The 21,694-nt window shown below is 52.8% G+C and overlaps 2 protein-coding genes across 8 annotated transcripts; one reads left to right on the forward strand and one right to left on the reverse strand.

Annotated features, from left to right (window-relative positions):
- Positions 1–1,530: 1,530 nt before the first annotated feature.
- MLF2 (myeloid leukemia factor 2) lies at positions 1,531–14,761 on the reverse strand. 6 transcript variants are annotated; one of them, XM_050893520.1, is made up of 11 exons: positions 14,139–14,761; positions 12,195–12,302; positions 11,666–11,753; positions 8,210–8,283; positions 6,122–6,248; positions 5,624–5,659; positions 4,061–4,114; positions 3,510–3,635; positions 2,997–3,156; positions 2,668–2,908; positions 1,531–2,118 (listed from the first exon to the last, which is right to left on the reverse strand). In XM_050893520.1, exons 3-10 carry the CDS (start codon positions 11,687–11,689, stop codon positions 2,730–2,732), a joined length of 780 nt encoding a protein of 259 aa, XP_050749477.1. In that variant the 5' UTR covers positions 11,690–11,753; positions 12,195–12,302; positions 14,139–14,761; the 3' UTR covers positions 1,531–2,118; positions 2,668–2,729. The 6 variants fall into 6 exon arrangements, with proteins under 6 accessions (XP_050749477.1, XP_050749486.1, XP_050749494.1 ...); XM_050893529.1 differs by having other exon boundaries at positions 11,666–12,057; XM_050893537.1 differs by lacking the exon at positions 14,139–14,761 and having other exon boundaries at positions 12,195–12,348.
- A 2,069-nt stretch (positions 14,762–16,830) lies between these two features.
- Positions 16,831–19,622, forward strand: PTMS (parathymosin). Of its 2 annotated transcripts, none has more exons than XM_050903714.1 (5): positions 16,831–17,004; positions 17,728–17,799; positions 18,567–18,648; positions 18,808–18,872; positions 19,497–19,622. In XM_050903714.1, the coding sequence occupies exons 1-5, from the start codon at positions 16,957–16,959 to the stop codon at positions 19,545–19,547; spliced, it is 318 nt and encodes a 105-aa protein (XP_050759671.1). In that variant the 5' UTR covers positions 16,831–16,956; the 3' UTR covers positions 19,548–19,622. The 2 variants fall into 2 exon arrangements, with proteins under 2 accessions (XP_050759671.1, XP_050759674.1); XM_050903717.1 differs by lacking the exon at positions 16,831–17,004 and adding an exon at positions 17,470–17,548.
- Positions 19,623–21,694: the final 2,072 nt, after the last annotated feature.

Consider the following 21,694-nt stretch of genomic DNA (forward strand, 5'->3'; position numbering starts at 1 on the left):
AGTTAGCAAGGCTCAAGCAGCCGGGTAAATCACACCCCCACCACAGCGTGGAAGAGCGCGCAAGGGTCCCAGATCTGTAAGCAGGATGGCACCCAACAGGGTGCAGAGGCTGAATCCAGATAAAAGGATAAGGGATTAGATCAAGATGAGGAATTCCATGCCCAAAGGGGAATGGATCCTCACATCTTAAACATCCAAGTTAATGCCCACCACCACCACGCCCATCTCCCTGTTCTCTTTCTCAGACCTTGCCTCAAAGAATGGCCAGGACTTCGCGGCTGGTTACCACCACTGCCTCGATGCTGTAAACACCTTTCTGAGCTCAGCTGGTTCTTCACTGGATCAAAACACCAGGTCCCAGATCTCACACCAGCTCAAGACTACCACTGACACGAGGGCTGCTGTTGCTCCAGTTCCTTCTTTCAAAGTCTGGCAACCCCAAGACGACTTGTCTTCCACTAAATCTCTCCCAAGCCCTGCTTTGTTCTGTGTAGCTCCTCCTTCGGCCTTGCTCTCCTTGCCTGCCTTGACATCTCCAGAAACCCAGTCCACTCCCAGAGGCAGCTGGCTTATCCCCCCGCAACACTTACTTCACTGTCTCAACCGAGGTCCCTCCCTTCATTCTCCCAGATGCCGGGGAAACCTCTCCAACTGCACCCGGACGTGGAGCCATCACCTGAAGACCAGGACTCCTACTGGGGTTTGCTATGGGACAAAACAGCGCTGGGAAGCGGGGACAGAGCCTGCCATCAGCTAAGGCTCTGCCCTGCACTTCCTTGAAGGGTGGAACATGCGCAAACTCTGCCCTAAGCTTCCAGGGGCTGGATTCCACATTCTTTTTTCAGGGAAAGATAGTCAGTCCTGAGCGGGGTGTCTGTCCCTCTGTTAGTGCCCACACGTACAACATGGGGATACGTGGCAAGATCCCGGCACACCACTGCCAGGTGTCAGTCAGTCACGCATCAATTTCCTGCCTTCTGTTCCAAACGAGTTGATGAAAAGGTTTACATAAGGGTGCGTGCTGGAGCAGGAAACCGGCCCAAGAACCCAGGAGATCTTCTCTAGTCCTGTATTCCTAATGCCTCTCAAGTTTCACCTAATACTGAAGAAGTTAAGAAAAGGTGATTCGTAACAACGTCAGCCTCAGTTGCAAAGAAATAGTAAGAAAATAATGGAAATATTCCCTGGCCGTGCAGGAACCCCAGAGGCCCAATTCAGGGCTGCGCAGATGACCAGGCAGCAAGAAAGACGAGCCAGCCTCCTGTGAGTGCACAGCAAAACTACAGCAATTAAAGGGTATTTTTGCAAACAGTGGGTTCTTGGGTCTTCTTTCACAATTTCCATGTTGAACATTATCTCACTTTGTAACTATATGGGAAGGCTGCAAGGCTCTTTTCTGTAAGAAAATAAAGCCTTAGAATTAAATACCGAGTTTCTCCTCAATTTCCCAAGGATATGAAAGAGGTTACTTAATTCCACAGCAGGCACAATTAGGTCAGCTGAAGGTAAAGACTGATCCAACAATTCTTTACAGTTTGTTTCTTTATTCAGTAAACATCTAGTTACAAGTTTCACAAATTAAAAAAGTGGGGGAGCTGATTGAAGAGGGGTCGGCGGGGGGGGCCCACAGGCTGATCCAGCTTTTGTTCTGCTTCTCCCTTCTCTAACGCACACATCCTTCTGCTTCTCCATAGCTGCACCAAGGAGCAGGAGGGGAATGGAAGCCTCTGTCCCGGTGAGGGGACCGACACGGGGTTCTAGCAGAATTCCCTCATATTTCTTTCACAGGGGACTAAACACAAACTTCAGAACCAGCCCAACCCAGCACAGAAAGAGTGGAAAGGATGGAAGAGGCAAGGTGGCAGCTCCTCATGCCCACCACTACTGGCAGAAAGAACAGAACCAAGGGAGAGCAGAAAGGGAATGGGCAATTAATGCGTTCCTTGCACATCAGTGAGATTCCCCACGCCCCACTGCAGCACCCAAATGGGGCAAAAAAGAGCAATGCAGAAGATTAGTTGCTTTGTTTCAATTCTTAAGTGGGAGGGAGGTTAATACTAAATTTGAGGAGGGTCCAAGTGGTGCTTTGAAGGGGCTTCAGAGTTTCACTGTCTGTACCTGGGAGGAAGGGAAACAGAGAACATAAAAAGAGTAAGTGGTGACTAGAAAGCAGCACAGAAGACAGATAAAGACATCTTTAAACCTGATATCTAGACATCAAAAAGAAAGGGAAAAGGTCCCTTTTCAAGCACTAGATCACATCCTAGTCAACCCTATTCAAAACACAGGAGAGCAGACACCAGCAGTTACTCATATTTCAAACTGGACTGACAGCAAATGGTCTCTAAGTTCTACACAATGACAGTATGAACACTCTACAGATTGCGATCCTACATCATTTCACACCATTTCAACCATCAGTTAAGGCTGACACCACACTTTTTGTTGATGACAAAGCTAACTTAAACAGCTTCCACCTTCCCATTCAGAACAGTATTTTCTCAAAATTCACATCTTCCCCTGCTCTCTAGATTAAGTGGTAAAACCCATTTCCAAACAACACTTCAAAATAATGTAAGATTGGGGCAATAAAAAAAAAAAAAAAATCATTTTGCTAAGAGGCAACCACACAGTGGAAGACAAGGAAAAAAACTTGTTAAGACTTACAAGAGCGTGTAGGTAGATTTGGGGGTGGCCACGCTGCACCCCCCACAAGGTCTGCTCTGGGTTCACCAGTCATACCGACGGGACTGTCTGGAGGGAGAATCCTCAGGGCCCTGGATCGCAAGACGAGTCCCTTCAGCCCGACGGCCACTGCTGCCTTCATGACGTCGGTAATCCAGCCCTCGCTGCGGCCGGAAACGGGATGTCTCTCGCCTCCACTCGTCATCAAACGCGGCTGCATCACCTATGTAAAGAAAGAACAAGCTCAGATGGGGAGGAGGTGGGGAAGGAGCACCTGGGTTTGCTGGGAGGAGGACACGGTCAGTACTCACTTTCATCCATGTTGATGTAGTCCTGCCTCTCCTCCTGGTCACCCGTGCGATGGTTCCGGGACCGCTGCATGATGTGGGCCCGCTCCCTGATGTGGTGTCCAATCGACATTTGTTCCAAGCCACTGTCCGAGTCCCTTACGGTCCGTCTAGTCTCACGGATCTGAGGGCAGATTCCCGTGTAGGATCAACATTTTAATTCATTCTCCCAGCCCCATAAGGCACTCTCATTCTTGCCTGCAGTATTTCAGTCACGCTGCACTGCCACCATTCCCAGGATGTCAGACGCAACATAATGAAGAGGGAAAAACGGATTCCCCCCCACCAGCACTTCCCATCCCCTCCCAGTGACCCTCAGCATGGTTCAGTGAGTCACAACGCGCTCCTCGAACTGCAACTGACTGCAAAGCAGAAGTGCTGTGGGTGGCCAGCACCGAGCCACCAAATGAAGTCTATCCACCCACAGCAAAACCAGCAGCCTCATGCTGAGAAGACGCACTGCAGCCTCCTCCTTACCCCACCAGGTGCTGAACGCATCTCTGAGGTCTCCTGATAGACTTTGGGCCCATCACCCAGGTTGGAATAGGAGATGACAGTTGAGGAGGTAAATGTCTGGCAGTTAGCACCACTTGTCATATGCTCCTGCATGAAGAAATGGGGAACAGCATAAAGAAGGAAGGGGAGGGAAGAAGAGATGGCAGTTAATTCTCTCTCTGTACAACGAAGTAGGAAGAAATTACAATGGAAAGAATGTAATTCCCATGGGTCTATTTTTCCGGAGAATACATCTTCCTGTTAAATTAATTCTTGTTTCTTGCTAAACAAGTCTACCCCCACACTTCCTTCCTCACCCATCTCTCCTCCCTGCACTCAGAGGGTACGCCTCAGGAACAAGCCCTCTATCACTGAATCCTGGTCACGAAGCAAGGCTTACAGCCTCTGCCACCTAGGCAGCTGAAGCACAGCCCATACCAAAGCAGCACAATAAGATGGGAGACATTAGAGGGGATGGCAGGAGCACCCGCAGTACTCCCCTCAATACAGACTGGTTTATGGAGGGTTCTTACCATGTTTCCAATCATGTCGTTCATCATCCCAAACATATCTATAAAGCCACCTGCCTGATAAAAAGGAAAAGAGAACACAAGAATAGTCAATTTGGAAAGACACAGGAGGAAAGAACAACAAACTATCTGCAAGGGACAAAAAAACGCTGTCTAAGAAGAAAAACCTTGTTCTTTTCCCTTTCTTTCAGTAGTGCAGAAAAAAAACAGGATTTGGGGTTGCTGTTCTCTCCATTCTCTCAGGTTGCATTGCCCAAGTGTTCTGGCTCTCCAGATCTCTGGATACAGCAAAGGTTGTTCTCTTAGTTTGGGTCTGACTCCCGATGCACTGGGGTTTGTGAGTCCAGGCACTCAGCAAAGCTAAGAGAAGACATCTCAGGAAGTGCACTAACAGTGATCTTAACCTTAAGACAGTCATCCTCGATGATGTTTTCACCTCATCACTGTCAACTCTTAATTTAAACCACAAGGAAGCTTCCATTGATTGTATTCTAACATAATAACAAGTTTTCTTATTTTTCCTACAAACACCTGACTTTTTAATCTTGCAAACCTAAAAGCTTCAGTAATATACTGGGCCAGCAGGTCTCACAGGTTAATTGTGCAATATGTAAACAAAATTACTATGTCAGTTTAAACTTGCTGATTTTTTTGTTTCCTCGAGTAGCCTCTTGTTCTCATTTCCAGCAGAGCAGTACTCACACGCAATGTTATTACCCTTTGAAGTCTATCTGTTTGTATTCTTATTAATCCTTCTCTGAGCTACAACAATTCCAGGACGCGTAGTCTCTTTCACTGAGGCAATCCTGCAGAGTAAGGCAGCTAAAGTTGCTGGATCTGGAATAACCTATTTCCACTGTATTACTTTAGTAGATGATGGAGATCAGCATGCTACAAGCACTGTGTTCTCACATACACACAGCCAGTCTCATTGCAGTCCTGTTCACCTGAAGTATTCTGTTGGCTTTTCCATCCACCACCACTGGCAAAGGATGTTGAATGATCACCTCTGCCTATTGATGGCCAAGTCTTTTCCTCACGTCATCACAGTTCCTCCATTACCTCCAAACAGATCCGCAGCTTCTTTTCAGGCATATGACGTTATTAAGAGACTATCGGCTCTTCCCAGATATTAACTGTCCCAATTCCTATGAAATACTGTGCTATAACAGCTTTAGGGCTCTTCTCTGGTCAAGGTGCAAATACAACCTCCCCATATAAACAGAGTTAGAATCTCTCCTCTAAAACAGGTCACAGACTAGATTAAAACACTAGAGGGGAAACAAGGGAAAGGCCTGAAGTCATATAGTAACTCAATGAGAGAGGTCCAAGAGAAACCTGCCTCCAGTTTCAGTTCAATACCCTGTTCCGTATTCCATTTACTATAAATCTAGAGCTCATTCTGGTCTCTTCACACCTTCCCACCCTCAACAACCTGCTAGGATAGATGGTCTTGCTCACAGACAGCTACATTTTAGCACCAGTTGCACACAGCGCTGATGAATCTCAGTACGGAGCCACTACCTGGAAAGCCTCTAATTTGACCCAGAAAAACAGAGAACTTACCATGCCGAGCATCCCAAAGGGTGAAACAGCTCCTGCCTGCCAGGACAACAGAAAAACAGAACAGAGAATGACCTTGCAACAGCCAAACACTAGATTCTCCTCAGAACACCCTCATCCTTCTCAGAAACAGAACTGGGAACACATAGGCCCAACAAACAGATCAAGAAAGTGCCCCACAGACTCATGGCGGTTCAAACCATACTACCCTAACAAACCAGACAGAAGGTGATGCTGCTGAATTTCTCCCAGTTATACTGATTTACGTCCTTGAGAAATAACATGTATTTCTTCCCTTCCTCCCATTCATCCTAGAACGCAGTTGCGTTCAATGTATTAATGCACGTGGAGTAAAGGACAAGAACGCCACTGTTTTAGAGATTAATTCTGTGCCCACCATCCATGTGAAGGTGAAGGGCGTTCCCAACCCAGTAACAGTGGAAGGTAGAAGCTAACAAGGCAGTTTAAGAAATCCTATCGTGTACTCAGCCCCTCTTTTACCTGCATCCTACGGCCAGCCTGGCGAGCCCCAGGTGTGGTCCCATCAGTGATGCCAAGGAGCGGGCCGAACCCGAAACTTCCAGAAAGCATGCGGTTCATGTGCTGCCGGTGGATGGCAAAAGGGTCCCTTTCGGAAAGGTTGAGAGAACAATGGTGAGGAAGGGATAACAGAAGACAAAGCCCTGCATAATCCACCCATCTGAGTTTCTCTTATGTAACTGTACATTCCTTTGCAAACTGAAAATCCAGAATCCCAAGAACTGTGTTGCTTATGGTGATCCTTGGGGCTGGAAGGGACCTCTGGATCCCATCTTATTTCTTGTAATAGAAGGTATTACACCACAGAATCCCCCTCAGGCGCTAACTGATGTCTGTTCAGAAGTAGTTTGGTGCTCTGCTCCCACTAACACTTTAGGGCCAAGCATGGCCAAGGCCATTCCAGAACCTCACTGCTATAACAGATGAAAACCACTTCTTAGATCTGCAGTCTGTGTACCACCATCATTTCATACTCATCTCCTCTTGTGTCATCAAAACCCTTTACGTTAACCGCTCTGCGAAACAATCAAACCCTTCTAGAAGAGCGGTTCTTCATTTTCCAGGGAGGTGCACGAAGACCCTCCTGGCTGCAAAGAGAGGACTACACTTAATGGGACCAGAGAGCACGCGATCCTAGATATTGTCCTCTCACCCCTACACACACACGTGCACAAACACACTCAAATGCAAGACTGAAACCTCCAGAACGGACTGTATGGCCTGACACTGCGTGACATCCCTCCACCCCAAGTAATTTTCATCTGCTATTTTCCTACAATGTTATGTGTACACCTGTCAAGAGGTTGACATCATATACAGCTTTTGTGGATTTGAGAGAGAAAGAGAACAATAACTGGGGTCCCTAACTGGTTTTCCTTCCCTTCCTTCTTTTGCAGCCTCTACTTTGAGGGCTGTACGCACTCACATCTGCTGGAGGAGCAAGGAGAGAAAAAGGAGAATAAGGACAAATGGTCACAGAATACAGTGGCCACAGTAAAAAAAGTCTGGGAAATACCATAGCATTTCTCTGCACATCTTATAGTCCGCACTTATCCCTCTCAAGCGTGAATAACCTCAACAGCATAAAATATTCCTGAGATCACAAAAGCACCTACCACAAACCAATACTTTTCTGTCTCTACTGAAAATACTTCCCATAATAAAAGGTAGACTCATATCTGCCACATCAATGAGAACATACAGTCATTCTGTGAGTAACTGGGACATCAAGGTCTCCTCTCCTGCTAATTTGTTTACAACTGATAAAATTCTTACTACCAATTTTATAAGCAAAAAATGGACTTTATTCTTCTACATAAATTAATTCCACCAAATTTCTAGTAGTGCCATGCTTAACATAATCAAATTCTTACTGTATTACAGTTATTCCTTAGCCGCTTTGGCACGGACTGCCTACTTAGTTTCACTGCCAAAATTTATCAATAGCATCCAATTTCTGGACGGTGGACAGAAACAAAAACATTCAGTAAAAGGAATTCCAATAAGAGTTCTTGGGACCTTTGCTAGATTTCAAGACTCATATTTCAAAACTACTTGTTGTCTTCTCTTTACTCGGTTCCTTACAACTTGACAACTGCTTTAGCAGTCTTCTCCAGCTCCATTAATGATTTCCTGTGCAGAACAGCAACAAACACTGGACGGAACAGCAGATTTTATCTATCTGAACTGAAACCCTACTCGGCATAAGAAAAAAAAAATCCTTATGCAAAGAAAAAGATTAGGTATTCCAGCCCTCTCTTCCTCAGACTGTTGCAATGCCTTTTGGCCTACTTTATTTCATTACGCTTTCCTCCAAGACCATGCTCTAGTATCACAGAAATCAGACCAAGGCGAACCAGGTTATTCCCTGTGCTGCCCCTCCAGAGAACGTTTGTGTTTTTCTCCAGACAGCTCCTGCGCTGCGGTATTTCCCGCAGCCCGGAAGGCCCTCTGCCCGCCTATTCGGACGCGAGGGTAGCGCACACCTGCCCCCCCGCCCCCGGGGATGATCCAGGCCGCCCCCCCCGGAGGATGCCCAGCTCGACTCACATGGCAAACATGGGGTCCTCCGGCTCGCCATCCCTCATCAGCCGGAACATGCTTCCCTCGGGCGGGGGCGGCCTCTGCGGAGGGGAGAGGGGGGGAGTGAGCACAGCCGAAGCAGAAGGCCTGGGAAGGGACGAGCAGCTGAACCGGCCCCCCCCCGGGCCTCCCCCCCATCCCGGGCAGGTGATGGCAGCGCGACCCCCCGCCGCGGCCCTCCCAGCACCGGGCCCGGGCCCGGGCCCGGACCCGGGCCCAGGCCCAGGCCCCGCCCCGGCCCCCTCCGCCGCGCCCCTTCTCCTGCCTGCCGGCGCGCCGGTGGGTACCGAGCGGAGAGCGCAGCCCTTCCCCTTCCGCGGCAGCAGGACGCCTGCGGGCCGCTCACGCCTCCGCTCCCATCACGGCCTGGGACCGCGCTCGCCCCTGCCGCCCCGCCCGCGCCAGCCGGCTCGCCCCGCGCATGCGCGCCTGCCCCGCCTCGGCCCGGCCCGGGCGGCGACGCGCTTACCGGGGGAAGGCGAGGGGGGAAGGCGAGGGGGGAAAGGGGGGGCCCCGCCCCTCGCCTCGGCCCTGAAGCTCGGCCAGGCCGGAAGGGCTGCGCGGCAGAGCGCCCCCTGGCGCCAGGCGCCCCCCCCCCCAGCGGCGCGGCTGGTAGGCCCGGGGGCCGCCACCCCGGAGCCCGCACCGCCCGGCCGGCCTGCGCACCGTGAGGGCAGCCCCGCCCCCCCTACAGCCGTGCCTCTGCCGGCGGGGCGCCCCGGGCCCGGCTCTGCAGGGCCAGCCAGAGGAGGACGCCCCGGGCCTGAGGGTCGTAGGCCGAACGCCGGTGCGGCGGCTTCCTCAGCCCGCCTTACCGTCTGGGAGGCCGCGGCGCGGCAGCGGCGGGCACCGGAGCGGCGGGGTGCCGCTAACGCCACCCGGCGCGGCGCACGGCAGTGCCTGGCGGGTCCGGGAGCGAGCTGCAGCTGGCAGCAAGTGAAAACATGCCCCAGTCACAAGGGGCCATTGTTCCTCGGGCAGAGGCGATGGCGGACGGCACGGGGGGTGTCGCTCACCTCCCGCCTCGGTAAGAGGAGGGGCGGCTGGCGGGCGAGGGGAGCACTCGAAGGATCAGAACGAGAGGGAGCGCGGTCACGGGTGCCTCTGCCACGCTCACCGGCCAGGGGACACGACAGAGGAGACGGAGGTTGCCACCTGGCAGCTCACAGTAACGATAACCCCAGTTACCGGTTGGTGACCAGTCAGTTCACTGCCAGAGTCCGCGGCTACGCCTGGGCTGCCGCAGGGACCGCACTTCGCCCGGGCTTCCTGCGCAGCGTGGGCATGTCAGGGGCACCGACAGATCTGCTCGCCTGTGCCGAGAGCACCGACAGATTGCTCTGCCGGGCAGGAAGGGGGAGGGTACTTCGTAAGCCGGCTGTGGGTCGTCACTGCCCCGGGGCAGACGCCGGGAGCCACAGACGAAGCACAGGTACTCGGTGTGTGCACCCACAGCGGTGGCGGGGAACCTCCACACATCAGTGGGGTGATGGCCTCTGTCACCATCCCTGGGGAACAGTGGTTGCCTTCAGCTACTGCCGGCTCCGCTGGATTAAAAGGAAGAGGGCGGACTGCCTCATTCCAGCTTGAGACCAGGGCACGCTTCCTTAGTGGCGTTTTTGTTGACTGTTGCATCCTGCCCAGTATGTGCGGGAGCCAGGCTAAACCCGTGCCAGAGGACTGGAAAGAGCAGGTTGCAAGATGTGGTTGAGAAATCGAACTCCTGGGTTGTGGCGGGAGCCACGTCCTTGGATTTTGGAGTCTGACAGAGGAAAATGACCCGGTAGCGTGCGTTACGTGGCGGAATGCACAGGGGACCTGGCAATTGATCTTGCTACAGCAGGTCTCAAAACTGCTTGGTGTCCGGAAAGAACTGAAGACCTCTCGCTGGAGGCCCGTGCCCGTGCCTGTGCAGAAGACTCTTCAGATGTCGTCCACTGTATCCAGTACGTGCATTCTTCAGAGGCTGAAACTCATGTCCCCAACAGGGAAGCTGTGGATAGCACAATGGTGCAGGATCGTGAGGTGGAGACAGATCCTGTGGGCAGGGCACGGGCTAAGCAGTGACAAACCTCTGGGGCAGTGCTCCTTAGGCAGGCTGTTCATAGGTGAGCTGCTGAAACACGTTCCTGTCACCAGCTCAGAGCTGATCTGCGAGCACAGAGGTTCACACAGAGCCTCTGCTAATGCCGCCTCAGCCTCTCTGCCGCTTCTTTTGCAACCCTGAATCATCTTTCAGAGACCTCCAGTCTGGAAAGCCTTTCCTCTTTGGTGTGTTTTCCTTCTGCTCCGAGGCTCTCCTGGTGTTTGGTTAGAGTGCATGGAGCTGACCTCGAGTGGCAGGATTCAAAGGCAGGTAAAGAGCTTCTTGGGCAAGAACATAAGCATCTTTTTTTTTTTTCCTTTTTCTTTTTTCCCCCAGATACCAGTGATCCTCCCACTCCTGGAATGTCCTAGAGATGGTAACGACTCCCTCAGTTTTTTCCAAATACTAAGTCAAGCATTGCTGCCTTCCAAACACAGAGATAGGGAAGGAACAGAACGGAGTTCGGAACAAATATTGCTTTGCAGATCCTTTTTCCGTCCCTAATGCTGCTCCTCTACAAGTGGCCTGCAACCCAAAGGGCTGAGTTCATGAGACTGGGGGCCGAGGCTGTGAGTCTTACTGGGTATTTCTGTAGCCTTACAGGCAGTCCTTACACTTGCTGAACCTATGTTACCAAAGATTGCATTACCAGTGGTATTACCAGTTCAGCAAACCTCGAGGGAATCTAGCTTGCAAATAATCGTGCTGGTGGCAAACGCTGGAAGGAGGAATTGGAAACGCAACCTTTTTCTGGAACATGGACAAGCCCGCAGTTCTGGGGAATGCAGAAGCTGTGTCACTGCACTACCTGTGGGAGAGGTTTCTGTATAGTATGCACTACATTATGTCTAATGTGCACCAAGGGGATGGCCATTTGCTAGGTTAGAATAACGAAGCACGTGGGGCATGAATGAAAAGCAAGACTCCCATCTCACTCCTGTCACATCCTCTATTTAGGCTGCTTCTGTTTTTGTCATGAATAAAAGCTGTTGAGTACGTCTCTCCATTTCCTTTCTTCCTTTTTTTTAAGCTGCCCAGGTTGTGCTGGAGGCGGTGGAGGATGGGGGGAAGGGGAGGAAGAAGGAGCTCAGCAGGCAGCCAGGAGGAGGTGAGTGAAGGGCAAAATGGAAGAGGGGCGAGTGGCGCCGCTGCCCTCAACTCCACCACCTCCCGCCTACCGCCGGCTGCTGCCAGGCAGCCTCCCCACCAGCATCCCCATCGCCCTTAGCGGCACAGTCGGCCAAAGGGGCAGCCACAGTGGAAGCTTTTTAAAAGCAAACTGAGTATCACGTGGGGAAGGTAAATAAACAGTACGCTGAAAAATCATGCCTTGTTACCTGCTGCTTCCAGGGACCCATCATTTTGGCCAGGAAGACAGAAACAGCTTCTTAATGCGTCCAAATGTTCCAGGGCCCCTGTGGACGCCTGTAAGACAAAGAAATCCTCGTTATCAGAAGTCAGAGCTACCCACAGCCATTTCCTCATTGGTTCCCTTCATCTGTGCCTCTTACGTAATCCTCACCCAACAACTAACTCTGACCTCAGATGAAGGGCACCCTGAGTGAAGGACAGCCCTGATTTGATCCTCAAACGTGACAATTCCTATTTGGGATGCTAGAGCCAGCTTGTGGTGGCTGCAGCTTGTGTTGTGTGGCAGCGATTACTTTCAGAATATTTTCCTCGTGTTAAGGATGTCTGTCACGCTGTGAGTGAGAACCACGACCTCCATCTGTGTTGTGTTAGCAAAGAGAGGTTCACAAAAATCACAATTGAAAACCTCCCTCCCCCTTCCAGTCTTCCGACAGGCTGTGTCGCCCCTCGTCACTCCCTTCTACTCCTCTTGCTGCCTCTCGTCGTGTTACCTACCCTGCTTCCCAGCCCTCTGCAGCGCTTATTTAAATGTGTGGCCTCTCATGAAGCCATTTCCCAATGCAAAGTTGGCTGGTGGCTGGATTCTTGGCTATTTCCTCTTGACTTCAGGATACACCATCATGGAAGAAGAACAAAACTGATTATCTGCCTGGATTTTTAATGGACACAGGACAGAAAGATGAACAGTGTGGATTAAATACATAAATGCATTCAAACACATTCCCTCTGCACATGGAGATTTTGCTAGTTTCACTGTAAGCGAAAGGACAGATACTCTCTGTATCTGAATTTATGTAAATCTAAGAAAAGTTAATGCAAATACACAACCTTCTGCTCTTTTGTTGTTCAGCAGTTTGGAAGAGTTTCGGAACCACTTATGAGTTAGTTCATGAAAGCAAATTCTTGAAATACCCAGTATTGTGTTTTGCTTTTGCTCAGAAAATGGCTCAGAGTTAGTTCAGCCTTCAACACAAACAAAAAAGTCCCTGTCAGCCCCCCCAACAGAATAGTGACAGGACTAGCAAGGTATTAAAACAAAATGCATAAATATTTGCTTCTAGGTGCATGCACCCTGCATATGCTAGAAGCAGAAAAATACATACCACGCATGAAAGCCCAGACACATATGCAAGCACATGCTCACGTATGAAGACACACACATACAAGCTTAACACATGCCTCAGGAGAAAAGTACCATACTTTCTATACTCACAAAAGTAAATGCATGTAACAGAAAGAAAATATCACCACTGTACACAAATAGGTACGTACTGCATCTAAACACATGCACATGCCTGCATAAACACAAAGCACAAACAGGGTACAGCACAAAAATTGTAACTTCTTCTACAAAGAAAATTACATTCATATTGTCCGGGCTGCAGACAGACATGCACAGTGTCTATGTTCCTAAACAATGATACATCATGTAACTTCTGCACCTCCCTCATTTTGTCTAAGGACATAAGACTCTGAAAAGGATGGAATATATTCTGCTGAGTTGGCGAAGCAACTTGAGGCAAAGATTACAGAACATACTGAAAAGGGATTCGTATCTGCAGACTGCACAATGAGTATACTTGCATTTGCAACAAAGGGAAAAACACAGATGGGAGAGGGGAGCAGAGAAAAGTTGCAGATCGATCCGGCAGACGAAAGGCAGCGTGGCACAAATCAGATGGAAGAGCTGAAGACACAGGGAACAGTTAGGTGAGACAGTTAAGGGATGCCGTCAGGGCTTGAGTGAAGCAGCTGCACACTAGAAGCCAAGGGAATCTCACCATCAGGATCTGAAGGGCAAGAAGAGTTGGGATGCAGAAACGGGCGTGTCACAAGGCACAAAGAAGAATTTCAGATTGGATTTAAGGGGAAAAACAGAGTTGATACAGGCACGCAGGGCAAAACAGGACACGTGGAAAACGAAGGGGGGAACACGAGATGAATTGTGTACGGGGGATAAAGGATGTCGCAAAGAGAAGCCAGGGAGAGGGCCGCGGGAAGAATGCTGCCAAGCATACAGGTAGGAGGCAAAAGCTGAGAAGCAACAGATGAGGTAAAAATTGCAAAGAGGATATGGTGGGGAGTGTGGAAGGGAAAATGTGAGGCTGCACGCTGCAGGTGCTGGGGGGGGGAGAGCTCACAGGTGGCACACCGGTTTGCAGAGCTGACCAAACAGCCCCATCCTACAGGTTGCTGGAAACACGCTTCCCCTACACAAACAGGCACTTGTCTATTTGCATCTGGGGGTGTGCTGTCTGTGTCAACAAGGCACTTTGGGCACAGCGACATCACTGAATATAATCCTTGCTTTCTCCCCTCTGGGATGTTGTGTCAAGGCCTGTTTGTGCATTAATGTGAAAATGTCTCTGCCAAGGGATGCATGTTGGTGTAGTTTTGCATTTTCAGTAGTTGAGTGTGTGAAGGAAAGGATAAAAATACCTGGATCGGTGAAGAGAACAGCAGAGCCATGAGACATGCATCTCCTGACAAGCAGAAGCAGAGAGGAACAACATCTGGCCACTTTATAGATTTTTTCGGCTCCTATTTTTTGGTGTAGCTCCAGAAATTAAGATTTTCTTCTTGCAGAAGAGAGGGATGAAAGAGGGGTACTTGAACCAAACCAGGGCTTGAACGCTGATAGCAGCTAGACCTGAGAAGCTGGCCAGAGGGGCTTTGTGAAAGAGTAGCAGGGGAAAAAAAAAATTAATGCATGCATTTTCACGATTTGTTATTTCAGTACTAGTCTAGATCTGTATGTCTGGGTTACATGACAATTTCTTTGGGGGAGGCACTATGCACTGTGTGTAGCTAGGAAGAACGTAGATTAGCAGATCACGAGAGGAGCAGCTGTAGCTGCAGAGGAGACGAGATGACAAGGTGGGGACGTCCTACCTCCCTGTCACACACAATTTATCCAATCTCTTTCATACTTTCCTTAAGGAGATATGTACTTATTGCACTCTCTGTTCCACAAGTACCCATTGCTTTTTCTATTAAATGCTCAAACTGAAACATATTCAATTAAACTCAGAGCACCAGTTCCAAATCCTGACTTTGCAGAGAGGCTTACTGAGTTTGTATCAGAAGGACAAGGGCTTGTGTGCCTAAATACATTTTCCAACCAGATGGATTAACCACACTTCTAACCATTTGTCTTGTACCTGTGAGAATGGCTACATGTGTACATCCATATGTACTCATGTGCATGCTTCGATTTGTACACAGACTTGCAAATGCATGCAGATTTTTCGTGTGTGCCTGTGACTAAGAGTGGGACAATATAAATCTTCTGAGAAAGGTAAAGGGAATTTAGTCATCCCGGTCCGCTCAAGCTGATAAACAATGGTCTGAAGCGTAGCTATAGAACATCTGTTTAGTTAGCAACAAATCCCTGCAGCTGCAAGACACAACCTGCCATTCTGCAGAAAGGACTTTTGCTTAAAAGGAGACTCAGAGCTGGGTGGTGATCCTTCTCAGCGGGCCGCCCCCTGCCCGGAGGCACCGCCAACGCCTCCGCGGCCGGCGGGGGCCGGGAAGGAGCGCGGGCAGCAGGCGGGAAGAGCCCGGTTTCCAAGGCAGGCGGGCACGGCGCTGCGGCAGGCAGCAGGGGTCAGTGTTGCACGCCGTATGCTGCCCGCCCGATCCGCCGCTCGGCCCGCCTCGCCGCCGGAGCGGGAGGCTCGGCTGGCAGCGGGCCGGCACTGCCCTTGCCGAAGAGCGTCAGCGGGGGACTGGCACCGCCTCGGGCTACCGAGCGCCCGCCGCGGCGCCGGAGGGGCCTCACGGGGGCCCCGGCCCTAACACCTGCCGTGCTACCGTAGAGTAGCACGCAGAGCTGAAGACACCGCCGAGGCGCGGCCCCGCTCACGCCACCGAGGGCTTCCCCGGTTTAAGCACCGGATGCACGCAACGCCCGCGCCCCACGCTGCCCGGCTGCTTCAAAACAGGCCCCTCTCCTCACAAGCCGCCGCGGACACCAGCCAAGACATCCCCCCCGCCCCCCAACCCCCCCCCCACGGAGCGCCCACAGAAGGGCAGGCCGGCCCCGGGCAGGAGCTGAGCCCAGCAGTGCCCCACGGCGCGCCCTTGTCCGCGGGAACGGGCGCGGCGCTGGCCACCACCGCCCCACGCCCTCGGTCCCTCGCGCGCCTTCCTCACCACCCCACGTGCCACCGGCCCCTCCCTCCTCACTGCAGCAGCCGTCCCTGCGCCCCCCTACCAGAGAGCCTATCCCTGGCAGCCAATGGGGAACCTGTTGCCAGGCAGATGGCTCATTTGAATAGCCCAATCAGGCGCCCACCCATTAGTCCCTCCTTATATGGGGAATCGGAATGCGCACGCTAACCCTCCCCCCACCGCCAACTGCCTCGCCGACGCGCGCGCGAGCTGGGCCCCGCCCTCTCCCTCCGCCGTGGACAGAGCGCGGGAAAAACAGCCTCGCTCCCGCCCCGCCCGGCGGGGTCCCAGTGCCGGGGGGGAGGGGAAGGGAGGGCCGCGGGACGGGCGGGAGGAGCCCCGGCGCCGGGAGCACTTCCAGCGGGAGGGCGGGCAGCTGGAGTGGAAAATTCCAGGCAGGAGGCCGCGTGAGCCCGGCCGTCGCCAGCCCTGCCCTCCCACACCGCCCCGCAGCACCGCTCCTCGCCCACCCACGGTTCCTCCGGGAGGGGCGGCCAGGCTGTACGGGCGGCTTCCCACCCCCCCGCCCCGGCCGTGCTGCAGGGGCGGCGGGCAGAGGGCTCGGCTCCCCCTGGGCAGTGCCTGGTGCCGCAGCCCCGCGGCTCGGCGGGAAGAGCGGAGCGGGGCTTTCGTGCTTCGCGCCCCCGCCTGGCCTCGACAGGCCGGGCGGCGCCGGAGCGGGAGGCGGCGCCTTCGCGGGGGCCGCGGTGTGCCCCCGCTGCCGGGCGGCCGCCGGCCCCCGTGGTGCGCCGAGCGCACATTGTTCTGGCGGCCGCGCTCCCGGCGGCGCGGCGCGGCCCGTCCCTCTCCCCTCCCTCCTCCGCCTCCCGTCCCTCTCCCCTCCCTCCCCAGGTCCCTCCTTCCCTCGTCACCGGGCGGTGTATAAATCCCCTTCCCCGGCGTATCCCCCCACCGCGGGAGACCCTGGTACTTTGGCCCCCCGGGCGGGAGCCCGCCGCCTCCGGATCGCTGGGACTTTGCGCTTCCCCCGCTGACACCCCCACCCCCCCCCCGCTCTCTCCCCGCGGGGGCTTCCTCGCACGGTTCCCACCGGCCTCTTCCCTTCGCTACCCGGGCCAGGATGTCGGAAAAACGCGTCGAGGAGGCGCCGGCGGAGCTGAGCGCTAAGGTGAGGACCGGACACCCCCCCCGCCCCTCGCCAGCCGGGCCGCTCCGGGGGAGGGGCGGGGGGGGTGGAGGGCGCCCGGCCCGCTCGCCTCACCGGGGGACCGCACGGCAGCGTCTGAGGTGCCCGGCCGGCGGGGGGCGCGCGCGGGCCCTCGTGCCGCCCGGCCAATGGGGGGCGGGGCGGGGCGGGGGGCGCGCGGGCCCGCGCGCCCCCCGCCCCGCCCCCGCCCCCCATTGGCCGGGCGGCGCGCGCGCTGGGCTCGGCTCAGGCTCGGCTCGGCTCGGGGGGGGCGGGGAGGATCGCGCCGGCGGGTCTCCCGTCAGGGCGGGAGAGCGGCAGAGCCGTTAGGGAGCGGTTTAACGGCGGCGGCCCCCCCCCCCCCCCCCCCCCCCCCCCGGGGGGCGGAAAGTTGTGTGGACACAAAGCGCAGCCCCACCGGGTGGCGGGGGAGGGCCGGAAACGCCTCGATCCGACGGACAAGGTTCTTTTAAAAAACATTAGAGTCTTCCGTACTTCTGGTTTCCACATGTGTGTGGTCTAAAAGGTAGCTCTGACGCGTTTTCGCTGCTGTTTCTTTGTCAGGGCGGGCAGATTTAACGCCTAATATGTTTTCTCTCCTCACCGTTATTCTGCATCTCCTTTAAACCCTCTTTGTTTAAGCATCTCAGCCGTTTATTTTCTTGCTGCTGACCACCGGAATGGTTTTTCTCATCTCGCGTATAGGAAATGAAAGAAAAGAAGGAAAAACTTGAGGAGAAAGCAGTCCACAAAGAAAAGAAGAAGGAGATAGTAGAGGTGAGGCCCTTCTGAGGGATAGATTTAGAGGCATCGGGGAGGGTTTTATAAGAGGTGGTTAGCCTGGCTCGCTGTGGGTAACGAATACGAAGGGAATACGGCAGATTAAGAAAGAGGGCAGGCCAAGAGAGCTCCTAAGGGAGAGGGGCAAATGAAGAGCGAGCTATAAGATAATTGTGGAGAATGAGCCTTGAAGGACTTAGCATAGTCAGCATGGCCCAGCGAGAAGAAAAAAGATCAAAGAAGGGAATGGAGACAAGAGCAAGTAGGAGTTAAGAGAAGGTGGCACAGGAGACATGGTCCTGCACCCACTAAAGTATCCTGAGGTGCATAGGGAATATAAGTTGAAGAAGGTGGGGGGAGGAACGGTGAGGAAATGCACAGATTGATGAAGGTCAGAAGGGATCTGGAAGCAGATGTACTACGAGCATAGGCTAAGCCTGTAACCAGAGAGATGTTCTGATTGTTGGGATGGGCTGGCAGCAGCTTATCAGGATGTAAGCTTGTGGAAGTCAAGGAGGTTCATATTGGTGGGGAAGGACTGGAAGGATTGGTTTTGTAAAGAAGGCTGGGTGGGAGGAAGGTTTCAGCTGGGATGGTGGGAATAACGGTGTCCGAGTAACAGTGCAGAGGTCACTTGATACACATGTGAAACTGAAGTCTGAAGTGGCTTGAGCTGTGGAGATTGTTCCTGCGCTTGCAGCAAAGAGGACGTGGAAATGTCATCCTGATGCCAATTTCTGCTCTGACCAATTTGTTTCATTCAGGATGAGGAAAATGGAGCTGAAGAGGATGCAGAAGAGAATCCTGATGATGTGGATGAAGAAGAAGGTGGTGATGAGGATGAAGGTAGGAATAATTGGTATAGGGAGAATGGGAGGAATCAGGCTGCAGGGGAATAGAAGATCATGGAGGGAAATTCCTTCTCTGAGCCCTCTGACTGTGAGATTCCGTTCCCTTAAATGCTACTTCAGTTAACCTGTGAATTCCTCTCTTGCTTGTGCTTAGAAGGAGACGAGAACGGGCAAGAGCAGGATGGTCATGCAGAAAAACGATCTGCAGAGGAGGAAGAGGTGAGTGATAGTGTGAGAGTAATGGCAGTGAGAAGGAACGAGGTCGCCTGCTATATGCTGATCAAATCCATGTGGATGCTGCTGCTGAGTGTCTCAAATTGCACTCGGGTCTCATTGCTTCAGCAGCAGATGGGTAAACAAATCTGATGTGGCAAGGGGATAATGAACCCCTGTAGACTCCGTCTGGGATCCACATCCTTCCACTAGCAGTCACGGTGCTGAGTGTTTGAGAGTCAAGGTGCTTGAGATTGTGCGGGGCGATGACCCCTCAAACACCTGTGACTTCTGGGCTTCAGGCCAGAAGATGGACTTGTAAGGGTGGATCACAGGGTCTGTCTGAAGTGATGTGAGCCTGGACTTCTTAGGGCTTCTTAGACCTCCCGAAAGTAACAGCGTGGGTATCCCTCCAAATGGAGCTGTCCATGTCTGAAGCATGACCATCAACAGAACAGTTGCGTGAGGCACTCAAGGATGCTTTAAAGAGGAGTGGATTTAGGGCGGGCCAAACAGAGATTTCCACATGGAGGAAAGAGCAGCAGTAAGAATTTTGTGGAGGAATGATATGCCTTGGTATGGTGACTGTTTGATGGTAACTCCTTTTTTTCCTCTCCGTGTCCTACATAGGATGAAGTGGATCCAAAGAGACAGAAGACAGAAAACGGGTCTTCAGCTTGAGTCCTCCCCTCCCATCTCCTCTGTTCCGTCCATCTCTCCTCCTCCGTTCCAGCCTGTGCTTGCACTGTCTGTTAGCCTCTGGCTTCACACAATCTCAGATGAGGAAAGATTAGAAATGCTCTCAAACAGGGAAGACAGCAGTTTCCTTCTCACCCGAAGACCTAGCCCATCTGTGACATTCCCCAGCTGAAGTTATTCCAGTCCCCCACATCCCTTCAGCTGTGCCCCACTTACAACTGATCCTCTTCCCTCAAGAATCTCATCGTTTCCTGGGGCCCAGTACGTAACCTCGCCAGGCCCCTGTGCCAGGCTCCTCACACGGCAAGCACTTCTCCTTCCCTTTTCACTTGCCCTCCTTTTTTTGTTGCTAGTATGACTGAGATTCTTGACAGCTTCTGCTCCCCAGACCTGCTGTCAGATATCCTCCCTGAGTCCAGGAGGCTGTGGGTACAGATCTCATGGTGCGTTTTCCAGTCCTAGGCCTCCTCTCATCTGCTTTCCCACTGAACCTTGGGAGACAAAGAAAAAGAATATTACAAGCAAATAATGGCTCTATTAAACCACACACGGACACAGAATTTATTTTACGCTTCCCCACCACCACCCCCAAGTTTACATGACAGCAAGCTGGCCCTCGTGAATTTTTCAGAAGATAAGGGTTGTTTTTATATATGAATTTCATCTGAACTGCGTATTTTTTTAATTTGGAGGCTTTTTTAAAACAAATCAAGAGAGAAACAATTGGGGACCAAACTTTGATTTCCATATTTTCCCTTCAGATTTTCTTGTGACCATTTTTTGTAAATGAAAGGCAATATAGCCACAGCATTTTCTATGGCACAGACATCACGAGGATGATAGATATAAATATATATATTGTTTTCAACTAGCACTGTAAATAAAAGCGTTTAAAAATATTTCAGACAGCCTGCGTGGACGGTTGTGTCTGTACATCTTAGGTTATGTTCTGATCGGGATCGGTAGAAGTTGGTTTGCGGAAGGACGGGGTGGCTTGACCAGCAGCGGGTAGGGAGGGGAACCCAAGGTTACTCAGAAGACCTGTGTTAGTCACCTGAATGGCCCCCGGCGCTGGAGACCAGCGTGCTTGGGTCCTGCTCCCTCCCTCCGCCAGGCGGTTACAGCGCGGGCACGGCACAAACGTAAGATAAAGCTCCAGGGCGATCGTGAAGCTCTCGAAACCGAAATCGGGCCTCGGCACCAGGCGGCGGAGGTTCAGAAGGGGAACCCAAGCTGTGGCTGCTGGCCACGGCCGAGCACTGCTCTAACCGTACGCTGCCCCGTGGCCGCCCTGCCCTGCCTGGCTTCAGGCACGACCCGCGCAGCATCAGTCACAGCAACAGGGAAGTGTTTTAAGAGGCAAGGGCTTCAGTTCTTTGTCCCACCGGCTGCCTGGGGGAGATCTGTCAAGCATTTGTCTTTTTACCTTTGCAGACCTTGAAAGCTGCTGTTAGCGTTTCTTCCTTTTTAAGCTTGTACTTCAGCAATCACGCAATGAGCCACCGAGACTGGGAGCTGTCAATAATACCAACTTTGTCTGAGCATCGGTGGCTTTGTGCTTGTCCGACTGCAGCAACAGATCGGACACTGGGAGCGCAAACAGTTGCTTGTCTCTGGAGGGGCAAGGCGTCAACTGTCATTTTCTCCCAATGTCTGCGTTTGGCTGCAGGCCTGGCCCCAGGGCGCAGAGGGACGTGAGCGTGGTGCAAACGGCACAGCTGCTGCCAAGCCCCTTCCCACCTACCAACGTCTCTGGGGGCACGTGCCTGCCTGGTGGGATCTCACTGCACCGCAGGGTGTGGGTGCACCGCTCGCCCAGCACCCATTTGGTGGTGGAGCCTCTGCTGGGTCTGAACCCATCTCAGCACAAGGGCCACCACAGCCCTGGTGGTCCTGCCCCGGCCCCTTCACTCCTTCCTGGCTCAGTGTCAGGGAGGGGATTTGGGCCCTTCTCCTCCAGTAGGGATGGGCCTGGTTCAAACAGGCCCCTCTGGTCCTGAGACATCCCCTTCTCCAGCTGGAGCCATGTGCTGGGCTCTGCGTTCAGGGGCCTTTGCAGCACAGTCGTTGCAGCCATGCCCTCTCTCTGCCGCCCAGGGTCAGCCTCAGCCGTGTTCACTGCAGCCCCG

The sequence above is a fragment of the Gymnogyps californianus genome, chromosome 1 (assembly GCF_018139145.2).
Source record: "Gymnogyps californianus isolate 813 chromosome 1, ASM1813914v2, whole genome shotgun sequence".
NCBI lineage: Eukaryota > Metazoa > Chordata > Aves > Accipitriformes > Cathartidae > Gymnogyps > Gymnogyps californianus.